Here is a 21601-nt window from a genome sequence, read left to right as displayed (position 1 = left end):
AGGCTCCCGCTAATCGAAAACAGCATATTAACCATATATGCACACCGAAGCCCGCCAATCCGAGGATTTGCGCTGTCGCGTACTACCTGAAGAATCTTCCGTCGAAATGCATCCTATCCAGCGTCAAGGTTTTTAAAGAACCAAAGCGAAATTCAGTTGTGAGAGAGCACGGTGTCACCGTGCAACCTGACGTCCTTTCGGTGGCGAAGATACTGTTTCTCGCACCTTTAAAAAATGAGAAACGTTGTAGGAGACACACTCGGTAGGCTAGCTTGTTCCCCGAGAAGACACGCCAGCAGCAAAAACGGCGGGCGAACAAATTTGCAGCCCACCGGCGCAGGCATCGGCAGAGGAGACGCTGCCAAGCTTGGACTCCCCCTGTATTCCAAAGGCATTGTGAAAAGCCTTGGCCGAAAAGAGCATCACCTCGAGATCGGCACGTCCTCGATGTGGCCCAGAGAAACACCACCTTTTCTCGGCCTACTCTAGTCTCTACGACGCCTGCACGATACCCCCTTGCGCTCGTCCGGATATTCCTCAGTCGTGAAAAAAAGTTTAGAGTTTCCCCCTCGTCACGACGTCGAACCGGCAATTCCCTATCCATCTTCTCCACACCGTCTTTGCCGCCCCTCGGCAATGTCGACAGCGTTGCCGCTGAACGGACCACCTACATGGACACATAGGAATGCGAGGAGTACGTTTCTCCACTCGACGTTTCGCTCGCTGGGTCGCTGTCAGCGTCTCATACTCAGTCCATGGATGCATCCTCTCCGTCTTTATCGGGCGACAGGGCTCCGCTTGGAGAAGGATCTTTTGTTTCACGCTCATGCTCTGATTCCTCTTTGTCACTTTCACAGAGGTCGTAGAGCGCCCTCAAACTAACGCCCCCTTCTCCCATCCGCCCGACGTTGCGAATGGCCTTCTTCAGCCGCGCCTCTCGCTTCTTCCGTAGAACCTCCGTGAGTAGAAAGCCCTCGCTACTTTGCTCGAGACTTTCCAGCGGATTCGCAGGCTGGTCTCGGAGGAGTTTCGCGACTTCGGGGTCGTTGATCATCTCCGAGAGCGGAGCAGGTGTATGGACGCCGGTGCTTGCCCCGTGGAGAAGGGCGTCCAACGAGAGCTCGCCTTCCCCGAGAGGCCGCGGGATTTGGGCGGCCGTTTCGGAAAGAAAAGGCATGATCGCGTAACAGTTCTCGTTCTTCCTCTCTTCGCCCTGTGCCTGAGAAAAGTCTGCAGATCGGCTCTCCGAGTTGGCGACCGACTCCTTCGCACTCGTCCTTCCGCTGGTGTGGGCAAGCACCTTTCCGGAACAGGATGAGCCTGTCGGTGACAGTCTCGGAGGAGACCTCGGTGAGAGTCTCGGAGGAGAGCCTCCGCCGGCGTCCACCATGTCCACCTCGACAGAGGAAACACTCGAGGTTCTGCCGAGTTCTTCCGACTCGTCTCCCATGGGAACGTGGTTCGTAGTGGCTGCTTCGCCGATCGCTGGAAAATGTGACGGCATCGAAAGCTGCGCCGTAGATACGGCAGCAGTCATCCGACTGCCAGCGGAGATCCCGGACACTTTTCTCTCATTGTCCTCCCCCGAAACCACCCTGGAGCGGCCATCCGGTCCCAGCAGGCGACGACGCTTCCCAAGTTCCTGACCAACTGTTCCTGGGAGTCCTACAGTGGACGCCTCCCCCCCACAGCTGGTCTGACAGGCAGAACCGGGGGCGGCAGGCAAGCACGTCACACCGCCATGAGGAAGAGGCGCAAAATGCCTGTCGTCCTCAGTCCACGCGAAAAGGCGCTTGGCAGTCGTTCGCCCCTGCGGCTCTGCTTGGAGAGACTCGTTGTGTGTCGCCATCAACGAAGCGAAGGGAAAAGGACCAAGCAAGGCAGTCGAGTCGGACCGGCTGGACCGGCCTTTTGCAAAATCCACGATTTTCCTTCTCGCGAAACGGAGACCGGACGCCAGACGCTTGTACGATGACAAGACACGCAACGATCGATGCTGGCGCAAGATGGACGGGACACCGGTTCTTGGCTTCGGGTTGATGAGTTCTTCCTCGAGACGTCTCCCTTCTAGCCAGTGTTTGTTGACAGACGAGAAATCAGACAGAGCCCAAGTGACGGAAGAATTTTTTTTGAAGGTCATCCCTAGCATGCACAAGGAGCCGAGTAGCGCGCAGCCAAAAATGCAACGGAATGAACCCCTCCACTTAGAAAAACGGTGTGCACTTTAACCTGAAGCAAAGCGTGGAGAAAAACCCCCTCGAGGGCAAAACGTTCTTTCATCCTGTAGACGTGCTTTATAGACGAAATGCCGAGCCGGAGCTCGAAATCGACAGCCGGGCAGCGCGCGGAAAACCATCAAAGCAAACCAGCGAAAATTCAGGACCGGTCGCTCTCAAGAACGCGTTCCACAGGAGACACACTCCCAGCCGAACACTGTGCGTAGTGGCACAAGAAAACAGACTTCACTAGCAAAGTCTGCGCTTTTGTAAATTGTGACTTGGATGGGTTAACCTCCCGCCTCTTCTCGGTCTCGTCGACGGACGGCAACTTTGAGACTGCCTTCTTTCGAAAAGCCGCGCCGTGCGCCATGCACTCGAGGGAACTCCCACCGGTCGCCGACTATGCCGGGGCCAAGCAAGTTCAACTGTGAAAGAATGTGGATCCCGGGCGGGATTGAGAGCAAGAAGATAAACCCGCCAACGGTTAGACCTCGGAAGGGAAAGTTGGCGCGAAAAAGACGTGCCTAACACCGTAGGCTCCTCATGACTCACAAAAATCGCCGTTTCCATGGTGCACAGTGTCTCTGACCAAGACGGGGCCCAGGGGCGCTTGGCTAACGCGAGCGGGGGGGAGACACGGCACGAAATTTCACTTTGTAGAGGAGCTGGTTCATTCAGGCTGGACATGGTAAGCGCACGCAGCAGCAGATGTCCGATGAAAAACCCCTTCTGTCGTGAGTCACTTGGTTTCCCCGACTTTCTGTTCAGGCGGCGTGTGTGTCAAGCTTGTGTGCACACACGGGAGCGCAAAGCACGGGTCAATCCACCCAACGCGATACGTGGACTTTTGCTACAGACTGGCAACGGCAGTCACCATGCGGTTTTCAGCCAATAAATTCCTAGGAAAGTAGGCGGCGATTTGGGCATCGCCGCACCGGTTTTGTGGCGTCTCGATTACCGAACATCAGACTGGCGCCCTTGATTCCACGCGGGAGCGCCGGCGTGTTGAACAGGCGAGCGAATGCCACAGCAGTGCCTCCGCAGCCACAAAGTGCCAGGCAGGACGCATCGTGTGTGACCTCCGTGGGAAGCAGAGGATACTGCTTTCGGAACGACTCTTTGGCACGGCGCATGGCTTGGCTCTGAGTCCCTCTGATGCCCGGCCACGCACAGTGACGCATTATGGTCCCCCCAGCTAGCGCCGTCGAAAAAAGGGATTTCGGTAGCGGCTTTAAACAATGATGAGCAGGCACCGCAGACAACCTTCCGGGTACGATCGGAAGATATGATAACCACACGGTGCGGGAGCTCGTTTTGCTGACGAGGTCCATGGTTTTTCGTTGACGTTTTCTCCCGAGGAATGCCGTGTATCGGCTTGGAAGTGAAGAACACAGAAAAGTAGCAACGAGGACTTCCGCGTTCGCAATCGTCGACGTCCTCGTTACAGTTCACTGACGCGCGCCGAGGCCAGGCCTCTTGATAAGGACTGCTGATCGAGAAATGTCGTTGTATGAGAAGAACTTGAAGAAGCTGAATTCCCGTGTTTAAGGGATGACCCGGTACGTTTTACGTGTACGTCTACCGTAGCCTTATTGAAAAGGTATCGTGCATAGGGGAGGCTGAGACAGGTTTTGCCCGAGTTATGCTTGGTATGGATGTATCTGCTAAGATAACGACGGTGATACCCTCTACGTTTGGTACTGCTTCTCGGGGGTTCGGGGACCGTGCGTGGGTATCTGCGTTGCTGCACGATTCACGATTCTCGATTAGTCAACCTGGCTGTAAGGCATGCGAAAAGCTTTCTTTCGAACCCCGTTATCTGGCTGGGCCCTTTGAAGGGAAAGTATTCATCCGAGAGAGAACTCGCGCGCCCCGTCAGCGAGTCCGGCTGACGACGCCATATGAAACTTGGTTCAACTGCGCAGGAAGCGCCAGGGACTTCAGTGGCCCTGCCTGCGCTCCATTCTGCGTGAGTTACGTAATCAGTTGTGAGAAAAAAGAAAGCTGAAGGGGCCGTGCTGATCAAGCTGGCGCCAGTGGGAAAAGGTTCGATCCACTGATCGTAGCAGTCAGTGTGCAGAGACACTTCCAGTAAATACTGGGCATCTGTTGCTTCTGTGCAAGGGGAGGCACTTTGTCGTAGGCCACAACGATATCGTCAATCGAAGCTCCGGTATACTTGTCTGCTAGAACGGGGCAACACTATGCCGTTTCTTTTTTGATTCAGCCGCTCATTTCGTAGCTTGAAATGTGGCGCTCGCACAACTTCACACTTTCGACCTCTGTGAAAACAAGGCTGGAGGTGCTGTTAAAACACCAGGCTCACATTCCCGCCGACACACTGTACCTCATCCGCGCCCCCGAAAAGCTCGCGAGTGCATCACTGTGTCTCAGATACCAGACTCCGAAGGGGTTCAGGGTCGGCGGGAAAGGCGTCCTCGATGCAAACCGCACCGAGACGTTCTGGACTGACTGTTATCGACGCGAGAGAGCTGCAAGCACAGTTCGTCACCAGCCTGGAGAGAAAACATCCATGCTTCCGTGACCAGAGAGGAACCCGTTGCTGAAGAAGGTCAGCCCTCCACCGGGCGGTGTATTCAAGGCCCTCTGTAAACACATGAGGGCATTAGCTCTGTATATCGCTCTATGCAGTTGGCGACGTAAGCCAGAATGCTATTCCTGAGAAGGTATGTCGTGTGCGGGACACCCAAGGATCTTTTTGGGTGATGAAATTACGACCCGCTGAGATAGCGGCATGGCCGTCTGTTTCTGGTTTTTGTACGGCAATCGACCCTCCCGAGAAAGTGTCAGACAGCCTTGCGCCGTCCGCCTGTTACAGTAAATGACGATAAATGACAGAGACAACCAGATGTGATACCGTGTGGCAGCTTTTTCTGCGTCCGTCCTCCGCTTTCTGGAACACATCCAGCTCTGTTGCTAGTCCGTCTTTCAGTCGGCATGCGAGCGAAGCCGCAAGAGCCACTTTGCGATGACAGTGGGGTCAAAAGGCAGCGGGCGAGTGAATTTCTCACTGGCGGTTAAAAGGGAAGCAGCCAGTTTTTTCGGATCGTTCGCCCTTCTGTTTCCATGCTAGTCTTTCCAGTTTCCATTAGGTCGTCGTATTTGTGGACAGCTGGACTGGCCTTTCCTCGTAGGCATGCGCTGAGAGAGAGGGCCCTTCCCTGTCAACTGTCCGCGCAGCCCCACAACGTTCCGTTGCTCGAAGTTCTTTCTCAGCCTTTTCTCTCCACAAATGAGAGGACACGTCGACTGCCTCTAAAGGGGAATGTGCAAAATTGCTTCTGAATTTATCTCATAACTGAACTTCGCCGTTGATCGAGGCTTTGAAGCCACGTGAGGCCCCGCCATCATCGATCTCCCTTGTCTCTCGCGCCAGTCCTCCCGGAGCGCGCGCTTTCCACTTTTAGCTGTTTCATGCAGGTTTTTTCGAATCCCACCGACGCTGTCTACTCCAAACATTGGCCTCGTTTAGGGTGCGCGTGCGTGGGTGAGACAGTCTCGCCAGTCCGCTTACGACCAGGTAACTTTTCGCAACTTGCCCCAGCGGATCGCCTGACGCCGCAGCTCTCCGGTGGTTTTCGGTGTTCTGGGCCTTCTTTTTCAACCCCTTCTTCGCCAGTCCACCCTCAAGGCCTCTCGGCCGCTCTTTTCTTCGCGCTGTGTGCTCTGCTCTCCATCTTGTGGCCGCGGCCCTCCGATCGCCGCGATGGTCTCCGAGCTGCAGCGTCAGCTGGCGCTGCATCGGCAGGCCCTCGGTGTTGGGTCTTCCTCCGCCTCTGCGTCTTCTTCTTCTCGCCGTCAGCATGCAGCTCCTTCGCTTCTGTTCGATCCCCGAAAGGCGGCCTCAATCGACATTGCAACGCTCCGCGACGTAGCCCTGACGTCCCTCCAGTCGCTAAGTCGCCGAGAGCCGCTGGTGGAAGTCTTGGAGCCTTTCTTTGCTCTTTCCTCCAGTGAGCACGGACAGGCGTCCTCTCCTCACTCGCGCGACTTCATGACAGCGGACCAGGCGCGGGTCCTGGACAGACGCGTGGCCCTCTGCTGCGATCTCCTCGGGCCTTTCTTTCTCCTCCAGGATGCCCAGTATCTGCTCGAGTATCTTCTGCGTCAATATGCGATTCACCAGCACAACCAAGATGCTCTTCTCGCTCTCGCTCTGCCGTACCACAACTATCCGATCTTTGTCCGTCTCGTCCGACTCCTCACGATTCCTCCCCACTCGCCGTGGATTTTCCTGGAACGCATGCGCGCCTCGGGTGCGCCTTTGCAGAGCAGAGACTTTGTCAAGGTCATTCTGGCGTCGCCCTTCCTTCTCCAGTTCCTTGTCGACACTGTCGCTCGGGTCTCTTCCCCTCTGTCGCCCGCGCGACTGAAGGACGCAGGCCTCTCTCCCCTTCCCTCGCATCTCCAGGATGGCAAAGCCGCACGCGACCTGGGAAACGACGAGATTCTGCTCCTGCCCGCTTCTCGACTGCCTGCGCAAAACACGTCCCTTCTTTCTTTTTTCACCCTGCTTGTTTCCGATTCTATTGCCGCCGCCCCGTCTCTCGCTGCTGTGCGGTCGCTCACGCCGTGCTTGCTCCCCTTCCTCTTGTCGACACTGCGCCCGACCTCAGCTGTACGTACACCCGAACTCCATGCGTCTGGCGTAGCCATTCTCACGCACATCGCCGCGCGCGCGACGCTGGATCCGGCGATTTTGGTGGCGGCGATGCAGCAGTTGACTCAAACGCTCCTCCTTTCCACAGAAGACGGCCTCGCACGCCTCTCTGCATCAAAGGAGAACGAAATCTTTTCTCTTCTGGTTCTTCTCGCCGACAAGCAGAACCTCGCTCTGCAGGGTACACTGCCAGGGGCGGTCACGCGGCGCCTAACCAAGTGGAGGCGACTGGCGGCGGCAATGGAGGAGGTAAGGCACGTTTTCCTCTCTTGCAGCAAACGGCACACGGAAGCAACAGTGTACAGCCCCGCCCCGGCGACCGCCTTAGTCGATTTCCGGGCATAGATGTGGAACGTGTGCTGTGCGGAGACGGCGACCGCTGACTGTGTACTGTGGTGTCATTGGGCGTGATGCCCCGACAGTGTCCCCTGCGCCAGTGCGCAGTCTCCCACGCGTGCAACCGTATAGCCAGCCTGAACATTTGGGGTCGAGAGTCAAGGCACACAAGAGCGAGTTCAACGTCAGCTTTCCTGTACGTACACCGTGTCCCAAGAGTTTGTGTCCACGTGCATCAAGCTGTCAAGATCCACCGGAAGAGAAGCGCAGGAGAGATAGGTCCGGGCTCGCCCGTCGAGGCAGAAGCACCCTCTAACCCTTTGCGTTCCATGAGGGAAATTCAAACATGTTGAATTTCCGGTCTCTCTCTGTCTGAAACGTGTGTCTCGGAAAGCACTGCCGTGTTCACTTTTGCCTTCCCTTCTGTGCGTTCGTTTCTCCCCCTTGCCGTGTCTCGTCTCAGCTCCTTTCCGTGCGTCAACTGAACTGCGCACCCTTTCTGCGAGCGTTCTTCAAGTCCCTCCTCTCCTTCTTCTTGTCTTCTTCGTCTCATCAATCTGCGGAATCTGCGTCTTTCTCGCCCCTGCAAGAGCGGCTTCTTTCGACAGCGGAGGCTCTCTGCGCTGCATGCGTCGCGGCGCCCGCCAGCCGTGCTCGCCTCGGTCCTCCCTCTCTGTTCTCTCTGTCCTCGCTCTCTCAGACGCAGGAGGCGTCCCCGTCGCTCATCGTCATCGCTCTCACGCTCTTTGACAGCTTTCGGCGCGCGGGTCAGCACGCCTTGCAGCTTGCCAGCGAGAGGGAGGAGGGCGAGCAGCAAGAAAACGCGAGGAAAGTGTCAGCCTCCACATCGTCTACCACCCTGTATTCTTGCGTGGAGAAGGAGCACGCGCTTTTCTTCAAAGCCGTCAGTCGCCTGCTGCTGCGAATCGACGCGGCGAACCCGCTGAGTCTCCCCAAAGCTCTCACGTTCTTTTCGCGTGCCACCGAACAGGAGAAACGCACAGAGAAGAGCGCCGACGCCCGGCCGGCTGGGCACTCCAGCTGCGAAGATATCGTGCTGCTTCTCTCCCACGTCTTCGACGGCCTGCCGTCTCTGGGATGTCCTCTGTACACTCCGAAGCTCCATGAAGAGGGTTCAAGCGGGGACGGCCGGCGCCTCTCGCAAGGCCGGGATGCGTCCGGAGACACACGCGTCGAGGGCCTGTCTCTCTTCAGTGCCTTGATGGCGAGTGAGGCGGAGCTCAGGCGCGAAGGCGTTCGCACTGCCCTCGCGTGCTTCCGGCGCCAGGAGGCGCGAAAAACCAGTCTAAACGCTACACAGAGCGACGGAGAGGACGCTTCACGAGACGAGCAGGAGAAAGGAACTGAAAGAGGCATCCTCCTCGTCGAACTGCTCCTGGATCGCCTGCAAGACGAAGATCCCTCCCTCGTCGTCGAGGTACGTCTGCGGGTGCGGGGACCACACAGCCAGCAACCGCGTGAGCCGGTGCGTGCGGCTTGTGCGAAATCAAGACCTGGCTCACCGTGCCCCGTTGTAAGCAGGTTTTTTCCGTGTTGGCCGCCCTTCCAGCTTCACTCCCGTGTGTGCTGTTTCATCCTCTCTGCTGTCCTTTTCTGCGTTCCAGGCAGCCCGAGGCACGACGACCCTCGGCCACGTCCTCTCGCCCTTTGTCTGTCTCCATCGAACCACGTCTGTCTTGCTCGCCGATCTCGCGTCTCTCCTGCCGTCGCCTCTTGCCGCGACCGGCCGCGCGCTCGTCTTGGCCGCCTTCTTTCCTGGAGGCTCCTCTGCAGAAGAGGCCGGGAAAGGCGCAAGCGCTAACGCCCGCCAGAACGGCGGCGCGTCGCAGTGCTTCGCCGCTGCGGTCCTCCTCGTTCCACGCCTGCGGGCCCTGGCACCGGCGCTCCTGCGCGCGTGTGCCGAGCTGCTGAAGCAGGAGGCGGAGAAGGAAGAAACGGAAGACGAACGAGAGAAATTCGCTGGAGCGGTTTTGGCTAGCCACCTGCTCCCAGTCGCCCTCGCGCTTGCTTGGGGCACCAGCAGACCCGACGCAGCGCACGGCGAAGAGGAAGAGAGAACCGAAGAAGCACAAGACAGAGAGGCTCAGGAAACTGAAGGAGAGGCAGGGAGGCCCAGCGCCCTCCGTTCCAAGCGAAAAGCCTTTGGGGAGCTGCGCGCAGGCGCCCTCGACGTCTTGAACGCGATGCAGATGCGACTTGAACGGGGAAATACATCCAACAACAAGGAAGAGAAAGAGCAGTTCGGAATGGCAGCCACTCAGGAAAGGTACGCGGCTTCCACGCCTTTTCGTGGCGTCTTCGCTTCCTCCCCACTCAAAAGTCCAGAGAAAGTCCTCGCTTGGGGTGTCCATGTGGACGCATCTATAAGCGCGTCGTTCGCTTCTCCTAAAGGGCTGGTGCGTGATTGTCCCGTCTGTGCGGCTGTTTCACCTTCACTGTATCTGTCTTCTGGTTTCCTCGTGGTGTTCGCTCTTCCCATCGCCGGTAGAGGCATTCTGTGGCCCGTGGGCTCCTCTGGTCCGCTGTCTTCCCTCCGCTGGCTGTTCATTCCGTCTTTCCCTCCAGGCTCTTGTCGACCTGTTCTCACCTTCTTCGCTTTTGGTTTTTTTGCTCCTCTCATTCGTCGCCCTCGACAGGCTCGCTTCCTCCGCGGCATTCCACGCTCTTGTCCAGCACGCGCTTCTTCCGCTGCCTTCTCCGCCGGCCGCGTCTTCTTCCACTTCGTCCTCGCTGCGTCGCATGCAGTCGTCTCTAGTGGCGGAAGCGTTCCTCGAACAAGAGCGCCGCAAGCGGGCTGAGAGGAGCCAGGACGCCGAGAACGAGGGCTCGACAAGCGTCACGTGTATGTACACCACAGCAGCGCTTCTGGAGATATCTGGGGCCACCATCGTCCCCTCGGCCTCTTCCTCCGCTGCGTCCTCGTCCGCGGCTGTCCCTCTCTGGATGTTCCATTTGGTTCACCTCTGCGAGTTTCTGCAAAGACGTCTGTCGGCGGCTCCTGACGCGGCCGAGTCACGCCAGGCCTCTTCTTCGCAGGATGCCTCCAAGACGCGGCCAGAAACCCGTGGAGTCGCGTCTTCGTCTTCCCTGTCGAGTTCGCAAGGCGCTGCTGCGCCGTCCTTCCCTCGAGACGCTCGGCGAGCTGTGAAGGCTGTGGCGGATGGCGTCGCAGTCTTCCTGCAGTCTCGGGTGGCGAGAAAAGGAGAAGAGACGCGCGAGAAAAAGAAGAAACAGCGGGATAAAACGGACAGGGCTTCCGGAGCGCGCGAGGAGAGCGCGGACGGCGCGCATGCAGAGGACGATACGAGCGATCTCCATGAGGTGTTTGCGCCTCTCTGCAACTTTTTCGGTTTCGGCGAGCAAGACGAACCTGAGGCCGAACGCGAGAGACTGGAGAGGCGCTTGAGGGGCCGGATCCTCCTTCTGGCTCTTAGTGACCTCGCCCTCTTTTCACGAGTTGTTCAGTCCTTTCTCTCCTCCTTCCAGGGCCAGACACTGCTTCTCTTGGCTCATCTCTCGCAGCTCCTGTCCCGCGTGTCGCTCGCACGAGGTCTGAGCAGCGGCGCTGCCCAGGAGGTCGGCATCGCTGCGAACGCGGAGACGCAAAAGAGAGAGGAATTCGTTCTCACCGGTGGACGGGAGTGCGCAAATTGGTTTGGAGCAGCCGCCATCCATGCGCAGGCGTCTTGTCTTTTCCCGTCTTCCTCGTGTGTCTCTTCGGGCCTCTGGGGGCCAGCGGAGGAGTGTGAACTTCTCGCCTTCTCTTCGCTGCGACAGCAGATCGAGGTGAACCTGGTGGACTTGTCTCGCGCGTTGCTGGCGCAGGCGGCGCGGCTCGGCGACTTGCAGCGCACGCGCAGGTCGAAGAGTGAGCAAAAGAAGGGGGAAACCGTCGAGCGGAAGGCAGACACCCAGGACGGAGAGAAGGGAAGGCACAAGGCGGGAGGCGCCGAGAGGCGAATAGACGCGGCCTGCGTCGGGATCCTCGTTCTCCCGCTCTGGCTTTCTGTGCACGACAGGGCCGAGGGCCGAGAAGTGCGCGATGCAGTCAAGTTGTTGCTCGAGGAGCTCTCGTCGCTGCTGAGCAGCAGCGAGGTGTCAGCAGCGAGCGCTCCAGGAAGGGACGGATCTGCAGCCCATCACGGCGTCACTGAGAGCCGCTTGAAGCTCTGGTGGCGGCGCCTGGCGCACCTTGGCCTCGTCCGGCGCATGCGCGGAGGCGAGGGGCGGCCTGCAGATGGTGAAGAAAGGAATCCAAAGATGCACCTGTTCCTCCAAACCGTTTTGCAGGCCGCCCCGCGAAGTTGCCTCGAGTTCCTTTCCCTCTTTCTGTCTGGCTTCTCGTCTGCGTCTTCTGCTCTTCTCGGTTCTCTCCCGTCCCGGACGTCGATCTCGGGGACTGGAGGGCCCGAGGGTCGCGCCACGCTCGAGCACGTTGTTTTCGGATCCACTGTCGCGACAGCGTCCGACAGCGTCGCGGCCTTCCTCTGCTTTGCCCTCGCGTGCCTCGTGCAAGAAGGCAGGGAGCAGAAGGCGTTTGCGCGGTTGCTTCTCCACGGCGCGCCGAGCCGCCTTCTCTCGGCGCTCCTCCCCGCCCTCGAGGAGGAAGTCGACGCATTTGTCGCGGAATTCCACGCCCCAGAAGCGAGTTTCGAGATCCACAGCGCCGAATCCAGGTCACCTTCGTTCCAGTCTGCGCGGTCTTCACCTGCTTCGCCGACCGCCTTCTCTGTTGCCTCGCCTTTGGCCGTGTCGCCAAGGGGCTCGTGGCCCCAGCTCTCGCTGTGTTCGAAGCCTTCTTTCTTCTCGCCGGTCATTCGCCTCGCTTGCCAGTTGCTGAACAAGTTGGGAGATCCTGCGGTTTCGCTCGGCTCCGCGGCGCTCTTGGGGTCGGGCGCGGCCTCGTGGAAGTCTGGGGAGTCGCTCCGCCCCTCTCGGATCTCCCCCGCATGCGCCACAAGCCTGGTCTGTGACATTCTTTTACCGTTCCTCCGATCCCTTTCCTCACCTGTCCTCGCCACCAGCCTACGCGCGTTCTATCTTCGGCCTTCAGAGTCGCCCTCCTCTGCGGAACCTCTCGTCCTCGGCCCCTCGCTGTCTCTCGCGCGGGTTTCTGAGGTCGCCCAAGCCGCCGAAACACTCATCGACGGCGTTTTCGCCTCAGGCATTCTCCTGCAGATTTCCGAGGACCTCTGCCTCAAGCTCGTCCTCTCTGTGTTGCGTCTCGCCTCGACTGCGCCGCAGCTGGCCACGCGTCTGCGGCTTCAGGACGCCGAAGCCTTCGAGGGCGCTGCGGGCCCCGCAGGGACAGGCCCCGAGGAGACAGGCGCCGGTGGGACTCCAGAGCCGGAGGCGCGACCGCGGTCGGAGACGCTGATCCCCCTTTCCACACTCGTGCGGCTCGTCCAGGCGATTGGAACGCTGGAGGGCGAGGCGACAGACGAGGCGGAGAAGGCGGATTCACGCGCGACACAAGGCGGCCAGGCAGAGAGCGCATGCATGCGCATTTGCGCGAGAGATGCGCTCCTCGCAGACTTTGTGGAATCCCAGCTTCAAGCCCGTTCTTCACTCGAGACGGAAACGGCCCGCCGAGCCGCCCCCCACCGCAAGGACGCGAAGAGCCGCCGGGAACTCGCCTCCTTTTCAGAGAGGAAGGACCAGGGAGACAGAGACGCCCGGGAAAGCGCAGAGGAGCGACGCCTCGCCCGGTGCTCACTCGGTAAAGTCGAGGAAGTCCTCAAGAGCCACCTTGCCTCCGCGGTCCGAAGCGAGGGTTGTGGGGCGCCCTCGGCCCGCAGCGCCTCTGAAAGGGAAGGAATGGAAACAGAACATCGCGCGACGAGACGCACACTGGAGAGCCTGTTGAGTGTGTGTGCGGCAGCCAGCAGTGCGGCCGCCTCCCGGATGGACACCGGTGGCAAGAAGTCGAAGAAGATTTCTCGTCAAGGCAGCGAGGCGCCATCGCGAGGAGATGGATCCCCGTCGTGTCTCCTGGTCCACGAAGAGACCCTTCGCGGCCTCGCTGCCGTTTCCCGTCTCCTCGCGCAGGCCTGCGCCACAGGCGGGGGACAGGTAAAAGCGGGCGAAGCGCGGCGTGGCGCTTCCTCACTCGTCACGCCCGTCCTTCTGGCCGCGTTGCTCCGGAGCTGTGCCTCGGCATGCGACACTGCCGCTGGTGCGCAACGAAGAGCTGTTGCGGAACTGCCAGCAGCTTCGCTCCACCGCGCTGTCTCCGGTCTCCTGCATGCGCTGGGGAGCCTGCTTGCGCGCGCCGGTCTGTTGAACCCGCGCCTGGTCGCGGCGCCTCTGGTCCTTTCTGGGTTGCGCAGCTACCTGCCTTCTCTCTTCGCCGCCCTCAACAGTCTCCTAAGCGTCGGCGAAAAGACGAGAGACTCGGCGGCAAAGTCGTCCGAGGAGACGCCGAGCGAGAAGGCTGCAGAGCGACGCGCCGAAGAAGAACGCCGCAGAAACCTCGTGACGAAACACGTCCTCGGTCTCGTCCAGATGGTGGTGGAGCCTCTGTGTGTGGCAGCCTTTGGAGAATGCGCCAAAGAGGAGGAGAAAGACTGCGACGAGCAGCGTGGCCGCAGCGAGAGGACTCAGAGCCAGGCTGCGGTCGCCGATGTTGTTGTGGCTTTCGGTGCAGTGCTCGGCAGAGAGGCGCTCGTGGGGGGCTGTCTCACCGTCTTGGTGAAGTGGGAAACTGCCTTCCTGAAGCGGCGGCGAGAGGCGAACGCGGGCGCGGACGACGAAGAGGCGAGCACAGCAGACGAAGAAGAGGAAGACGAGACGGGGAACGCGAAGCGAAGCGACGCGAGACAGGAGGGAGGCGAATCCGACGAAGACGAGGTTCTGCTGAACAAGAAGGCAAGAAAGGAGCGCCGCAAAAACATGCGATCGGGATGGGGCACGCGCCGCGCTCTGCTGGAGAGACTGAAGGAAATGCTGGCAGCCCACGCCGGGACAGCTGGAAAATCTTGCTACGGGCACCAACTCCTCGCTCTCGCTCAACTCGCCACCGGAGCAGTCGCGCTCCAGTGTGAAGCAAGAGGACGGCTTCTGCCAAAGGCATCGAGAGAGAAACAACTCAAAACGATAGAAGAAGAAAAAGAAAAAGGGAGAGATGAAGGCGCGCGCGCCACGACGGAGGCGGTGGGCGGCCGTCCTGCTCGCAATCTCCCGAGCTGTGCGGTGGGCCGGGTGACCTGCATGCATGAGGGGTTGTGCGATCAGAAGAGACAGCAGGAGCTTTCTTCTGTGTATAGCTCTTTTTTCGGGTCTCGCGGCTCCACGGCTGAAGGACGAAACACAGCAGAGGTGTACTGCCGGGCAGCAAGCACGGCGGTGCTTCTGGTGTATGAACACTTGAAGAAGGAGGGACTTCCCAATCTCCAACGTGTCGCCGGCCTCTCTTTGAGCGCGTTTGCTCTCGACGGCGAAGGAGAAGAAGAAGCGCAGTCGATTCAAGAACTTGTCGAAGCGCTCCTGAGCGTGAAGGTGAGCCGGCTCTTCCTCGCCGGGTGTACGCGGACAACCCAAGAAAAAGGCGAGCATCGCGCCTCCAGATGCACACACTCACGCAGAGAACTGACCATCTTCCGCAGATACAAAATCAAGGAGTCGCGGCATGCGAATCTGCGCCAGTGAAGGAGCAGTTTCTTCCCCCAGGCGAGAGGCGTTCTCACGCTGCGGTGTCTCTCGTGTGACAGATAGAGACATCTCCATTCCGAGATGTGCATACAATAACGTATTCAAAAATAGGTGGAAAAGCATATATATATATGTAGATAGATAGATCCATGTATTTATGTGTGCATGCACCGAGCGAGCGAGTTTCAGAAAGGAAGGCAGTCTGCGGTGGTGTTACCGCACGAGGACGCTGGGTCTTGTCCCCTCCCCCCGATGAGGGCTTTGGACATAGAGCGATGCCGTGGTTTCAATTCTCTTCTTTCCTTAGATTCTTGCGGAAAGGCGCTGGCTGTCGGGAACGGCATCTGCGAAGAAGAGAAGAGAGCTGGAAGACGGTGCAAGCGAAGAGGAGACGGAACTGGGACGCGTGTTCGACGAGGAGGCGATTCTCAAGCAACGCGCGGAGCTTTTGCTGGAGAGCGTTATTCGGTAGGGAGGTTTTGCGTGTTTTGATTCGTGTGATTGGATCCAGGAGAACTCGCTGTCTATCCGTGTGTGTGCTCCTTAACTTGTCTCTCGCGTCTCCGTCGCTCTCCCGCTCTCTTTTCACCGTTCTCTGTCGTGTTCTGTCTCGTCTCTCGGGCGTTTTGCCTGTGAAGGTTTCTCCCTTCGGGGTCACTTTTTTCGTGGTTGCGTCTCTTGTCTCCAGCCAAAATCTTTTTCGGCGGGACCTCACGTCGCTTGTCGCGCCGTTCGGCGTTTCTGTCACTTCTTTGTCAGAGCGCTCTCGCCTCTTGTTGGCTGCATGCGCATCGCCCTGGGGTGTCTGGGGGTCCAGCACGCGTTCTTCCAAAGCACAGAGTCTCTGGACGAGCTTCGCAGCAGGTTCGCGGAAGAGCGGGCGAAAGCGCGGACGACAACGGGCGGCGTCTGCAGCAGGCCGAGCCACCCCGCAGTCCCCTCGCGCCGCTCCTCGCTGACAGAGAGCGAAGACGAAGAGGAAACACAATCTGAACATTCCACGCCTTCCATTCATCTTCTTCTCCCGTCGTTCCCCTCTGCCCTCTTTCCCTCTCGGCCGTCTTCTCTGTGCCCAGCCTCGAGGTTGCTGCTCGCTGATGAAGCCGCGCACGCAGCCGCGGAAGCCGTCGCCGAGGGCGGCCGCTTCGCTCGATCCTCCGCGCCCTCAACCAGTGCCGACTTTGTTTTTTTTTCGCTGCTGTTCCGCGGCCTCGCGGGGCAGCTTGAGAGCTGTCTGGGCGCTGGAGAGGCCGGACCTCCAGTCGACGGCGCCAAGACGCGAGGCGACGAAGGACACAAAGGAACAGAAGACAGGCTTTGGCGGGTAAGCGGGGGAAAGAGAGGCCACGGAGACAGCGGAGTGAGGGAGGTGCGTGTCTCCATGGCGATTCTTTGTTCTCTACGCCTGTTTCGGCAAATGGCAAGTGATCTACTGGGTCGCTCTATATATCCATAAATCGATTGACAGAGTTTCTGTGTCGCGACAGGGTCAGCTGAGGAAACGCAGATGTCTGGGGTGGTGCACCGCGCAGTCGTCGGTGTAGAACTGACACCATCTTCTCGTGACACTGTTTTTTTGCGGGGTGTCTGCTGGGTCCGTGGTTCTTTCTCGTCTTTTGGTGCTTTGTCTGTGTCGCTTCGCGCCTCTTTCTGTCTCTCTGCTGCGGTGCCTCGCTTTTTGTCGCCTCTCCTCGCTCCCCATCGCGTTCGCTGTCTGTGCCGCTCTCTGGTGCACGCAGACCCTGTTCGCGTCTTCCTCCTGGACGGAGGCGTCGTTGACGGCGCCCTACGCGCTGTTGCTCTCCATCCTCGCGAAGCGTCTCCTGGAGCCGGCGGCGCGGTCGTCTTCGTCTTCTCTTCCAGTGACCGCAGCGGGAGTCGCAGCCTGGCAGTTCGCGACGCGGCTGTCGCGACTCGCTGGCGGGTACTTGCCGGAGGCCTTCCGCGACGGCGCGCTTCCGCCCCTTTTGCTGACGCTGAAGAAGGCATCTGGAAACATTCCGTCCCAGCTTGCTCTCCCCTCTTCGGTTGGTCGGGCGAATCTGCGCAGCCTCGTCGCCCTCGCGACGGCTGCCACTCGCTGTCTCCTTGCTCTCGCGCTGACCTCTCACGGCAGGGAAGGCGAGACCCGCGGCGCGGGTATGGGGCAGAAAACGTCCCGGAGTCTGCATGCAGCCGCCCTGTTCCTCGCCGACTTCAATGCGATCTTTGCGCGGCTCTCGCTCCTCCTGCGCAAGCTCCTGCCTTCTCTGCTCGAGGTCGCGTCGCAGGAGAGCGCCGAGACAGCTGCGGGCCCGCGGAGGAGCCAGGACATTTTCAACCGCTTGCTCTTCGTCCGTGACCCGCGAATCAGCGAGTTGGCCATCTGCCTCTTAGCTGCGCTTCTCGGCCTCCTGCAGCGGGTCGGGACGGACTTCTTTCTGCCCCACGCCTCCACGCTCCTTCACACGACTCTCCTCAATCCCCTTCTCGCTTCGGCACTCTCCTGCGACGCGCGCGACGCCTCGGAGGCAGGCGAGGGCCGGCGCGGGGTCTTCTCGCCATCCGATTCTTCTCTTGCCGCGTTCTCCGCGACAGACTCTCACGGCGCGACCGACAGGGACAGAAGAGTCGCCTTCGAGTGCCTGCGCCGACTCGCGGCGCCCAGGATCTCCTGCGACGCCTCGCTGCAGTTCTACCTCGTGGACGCCAGCGTGGAGCTACCATGTGTGCGTCGTCTGGCGAGCGAGGTGTTGGAGCACTGCGCTCGGCAGAGCTCCGCCTTCGGCTTCTCCTCCTCGTTGTTTGGCGGGAAGCGCGAGAAGGCGTGGAGGCGCCTCGGGCCGAAGAGCAGTCCACAGGGTCTCGCCGAGACGCGAGAGAGCGCCCTGTGGAGAGAACGCCCCGTCGTGGACACGCTGCTCTCGGCGCTCGCTGCCGAGCTCGGGACGTCGATGCGCCTCCAAGGGTCAATCACCCTCTTGCTGCCATCCCTCCACAGCGTCTTTGCGAAGTCGAAAGCAGTCACCGGAGCGGGGCAGAAAAAGAGAGCTGAGAAGGTGTCGAAGGCGAGCAGCGAGACTCAGGCCGAAGACGCGAGAGTCGGGTTCTTCTCCGTACGAGGCTTGCAAGACTTCCAGGCGTCCCGAACCATTGAAATCCTGGGTACCGTCATCGGGGCCCAGCCTCAGGCGCGCGCGGATGCAAAGCGGCCCGTGCTCACAAAGCTCATGGTACACCTCGTCCACCTGTGTCTCTCCCGCGCCGAAGAGTCGAGTGCACGGCCTTTGGCGGTCGTCTGCGCAGGCGGGGACGGAAAAGGAAGCACGGGAAAGGAAGCGGTCGCGGCGCGCATGCAACGCGCAGAGTGCCTCGCGGAACTGATCTATGGCGGCCAGGTCCAAAACGTGCATCGGCAGTTGCTATGGGGATCCGACAATGCTGGGGACGACCGAGAACTGTTCTTGAACGACCTTCCAGAAGACGAAGAGGAGGTTCCCGAGCTCTCCGAGACGGGCGGGAAGAAGTCGACGAAGCGACGACGAGACGAGGGCGACGCTTCGGGGGCGTTTGTGGGCGAGGACGCCGGAGACGAAGCCTCGAGTGTCTCGCTCGTCCACACGCTCGAACAGAGCGCCCGGCTGCTACCACCAGCGGCCTTCGCCCCTTCGTATTTGCACCGCGTCGAAGCGGCGCTGTATTGCGCCTTCCGGAGCTGGAGCCAGAAACTGAGCATGCAGCAGTTGCAGGCGTTCTTGTCGTCGCTCCTTCGCTCTCTGCGAGGGCCGAAGCGAGCGTTGTTGCAGCCCGGCGCCGACGGCGAACCCAGTGAAGCGTCGGAAGAGTCTGACTCCGCAGACGAGTTCGACGTGGTCTCGAAGAAGCGGAAACGGAAGGCCGAGAAGAAACGCACAGACGGCACGGAGAGTCTGGCAACGGCGCCTGCGTCTTTCTCCGTTCGAGAGATCTGCGGCGCGCGCCTCCTCGTTCTCTTTTACACAGCAGCCATCAGAGACTTCGGGTCCGTCGGAGGCGTTGAAGCTCTGCTGGAAGATTTGCTCGCCGACTTTCAGAGCGCCTTGGCAGCTTGCAGAGACCAGGCTCTCGCACTGGTCGACCCGGGCCTCAAGGTAAGGCCGAGAGAGCAAGCGAAAGAGGAATGCAAAGGGAGAAAAAGGGGAGTGGCAAAAAGTGGAATGCATGCACTCTCTAACTTCCACAGCAACCGCTTGGTTCCTCAACAACTCCCTCAACGAGACGGGACGCTTCTTCCTCCATCACATATCCAAGCCACCGATATGTGGTAAACGCAATTCATTATCCACGTATACACGTATAAATATATATAGATATACATACAAAAGTGTACGCGTGCATTGGTGGGTTACAGTTCGTGCGTGTCTTCTGATGAACGTGACTCTGGAGGGGTGGTGGCATCTGCTGAGGGTCTCCAGCAGTGTCTGATGGGAGTCGTTAAGGAACTAGAGGGCAGCTCTCTCTGCGCCGCAAAACCTGTTCGATTTAGACAGCTTTTGTCCCGTTGTTTTCCGGGCCGGAAGACCTCCTGTGCCCGCCGCCATTTAAGGAAGACAAACAAATACCTAGCGGCGTTCCTGTCGCTCTCTACATAGATCACGCATCTGCATGCACAGGTGCAGCCGCGTATGCACACTCTCAATGCCTGCAGTCGTGTATCCATATATATATATATATATATATATATATATATATGCATGTGCATATACACTTATATACGTATGTATATGTATGCATGAATGTATGTATGTTTGTACATATATGCACTTTATATGCATGTGTGTACAAAGGTATGTGGTTACGGTTGGTGTCGAACGGTCTCTGCAGGACTCGGGGGAGAAGAGAGAAAGGAGCGCGAGCGGATCTCGAGGGCGTGTACTGGAGTCCAGTGCGACGTGGTTTTGGTTTGAGTTGGGGATGCCCATCCTCCTCGCCCTCGTCGCCTCTCTTCGCAGCTGGAAGAAGGACTTGAGTGGTAAGCAACGCTTCGCATTCTTCTCAAGTGGCAACCAGGAGCGCATTTCGACACCCAAGTCAAGAGAGCCGCATGGCCGCAGTGTTTTATTACTCTCAAAAATATGCCTATGCATACATGGGTACGCATATATATATATATATATAAATATATGGAGGTGCAAGCGTAGAGCCGCAGAGAAAACAAAACCAAACTGGTTCTCGTGGATCGGGGAGAGATGTCATTTTATGGTGTTTGTTTCTCAACGCCACTAGCGTGGACCGGTGTTGAGTGAGTGTTGTCTTTTGTCGGTTTCCAATTGGTGCACGTGTTTATGATCCAACCGAGCGCTGGTGATAACGTTTCATGGGCTAGCCTTCGTCGTGCCCACTTTCTCACTCCCGCTTGCCACACCAGTTCTCTCTGCCTTCTCGTTGAAGCCGTCCGCGCGCGTGCTTCCTTCTGTTCCCATCCCATTCGGTTTCGCTTTCTGCTCTTTCTTTCCATTCTCAGGGGCTCTGCCTCCATCGCTTTTTGAGCGCCTGCTCACCTGCGCGCTCGACGCGGCAGACATCCTGGCAGTTCTGCCTCGTCTCCCCCTGCCTGGGTACTCGCGAGAAAACGACAGACTTGGCTTGGCTGCGGATAAACGAGGCGAGCGAGAGACACAGCGCACGCGTGCGCAAACCCAGCGGCTGTCGAAGCTGTGGTTCTGTGCGCTACGGTCCTTGGTCACGGGTCTTTTCGAGCATGCATTCGGCGATAAAATGCGGGTAAGGGCCGAAGCGAGTGGGGCAAAGCCGCGCGGGAGACAGCGACGGGCGCAAACTTCGTGGCGGGTTTGCCGCAAGTGTTCTCTTTTGGTTTGTCTCCACAAGCGCTTGCTCTGTTAGACAGGAGAGAAGACTGCGCTGCGAGAGACTCCCATGGTCTCTTCGCAGCCAAAAAACACGAGCACGCAGGTAGACGCCGGAAACGAAGCAAAGGAGCATCATACCGCAGTCGGCCACGCGTCCTTCTCTCTTTCTCTGTAAAAACTTCGAGACGTAAACACAAGCTCATGCGTGCTGGTGGCCCCCCGAGTCGAGGAAGGACGATGTGTTAGGGCCTTATAATTCTAGAGGGCGAGCGAGACGCATGTACGTACAGAGCGACGCGGTGGGTAGGCAGCTGAGCGTGTGTGCACGTCTCTCGGGAGGCTGGCGCCCCTCGGCGGCGGATCATGTCTGTGCAAGAAGTGCCGGCAGCAGAAGTTTACTCCGGCTGGTTGTTGTGTGTTTGTGTGCCTCTCTTAGGTCGAAGAACTGAATCTGAGCTTGCTCGAGAAGGTGCGAAGCTGCGGCAAAGCGAACGTGCATTTTGCGGCCGCGCGTATCTATCTTCACCTGTGGAAGCGCCTAGGCGTTGCCATGGTCGACACACTCAACGACTCTCTTCAGACGCTGGTGGAGCTTCTCGAGAGCGCAGACGATGAAGTCGAGATGGCTACCCGGGAGTGGGTCAAAGCTATTGAAAACCTCACTGGAGAGTCGCTAGACGACAAGCTGAAGGCTTAAGATGAAGCAAGAAGGAAAGAAAAAAACCGGATATGGATCAGATGGGGCAGATACATCTAGTGGACGGGAAACAGACAGCGAAAGGGACGGGATTAAGGAGGGAGGGGGACGGGGTTGAGGGACGGAGGAGGAAACACGGCGACGAAAAGCAGATATACGAGTGTGTACA

General features: G+C 58.9%; 2 protein-coding genes across 2 annotated transcripts; one reads left to right on the top strand and one right to left on the bottom strand.

Annotated features, from left to right (window-relative positions):
* Positions 1-748: 748 nt before the first annotated feature.
* On the bottom strand, positions 749-2149 carry NCLIV_055030 (conserved hypothetical protein; the record flags this gene model as incomplete). Its single annotated transcript, XM_003885057.1, has 1 exon — positions 749-2149. One exon carries the CDS (start codon positions 2147-2149, stop codon positions 749-751), a length of 1401 nt encoding a protein of 466 aa, XP_003885106.1.
* A 3797-nt stretch (positions 2150-5946) lies between these two features.
* On the top strand, positions 5947-21432 carry NCLIV_055020 (conserved hypothetical protein; the record flags this gene model as incomplete). Its single annotated transcript, XM_003885056.1, has 10 exons — positions 5947-7149; positions 7700-8674; positions 8862-9523; positions 9894-14754; positions 15215-15375; positions 15667-16231; positions 16647-19016; positions 19750-19897; positions 20390-20649; positions 21172-21432. 10 exons carry the CDS (start codon positions 5947-5949, stop codon positions 21430-21432), a joined length of 11466 nt encoding a protein of 3821 aa, XP_003885105.1.
* Positions 21433-21601: the final 169 nt, after the last annotated feature.

This window comes from Neospora caninum, chromosome XI (genome assembly GCF_000208865.1).
Source record: "Neospora caninum Liverpool complete genome, chromosome XI".
NCBI classification, from domain to species: Eukaryota; Apicomplexa; class Conoidasida; order Eucoccidiorida; family Sarcocystidae; genus Neospora; species Neospora caninum.
The sequence above is the reverse complement of the archived record's forward strand: the minus strand, read 5'-3'. Positions and strand labels throughout refer to the sequence as shown.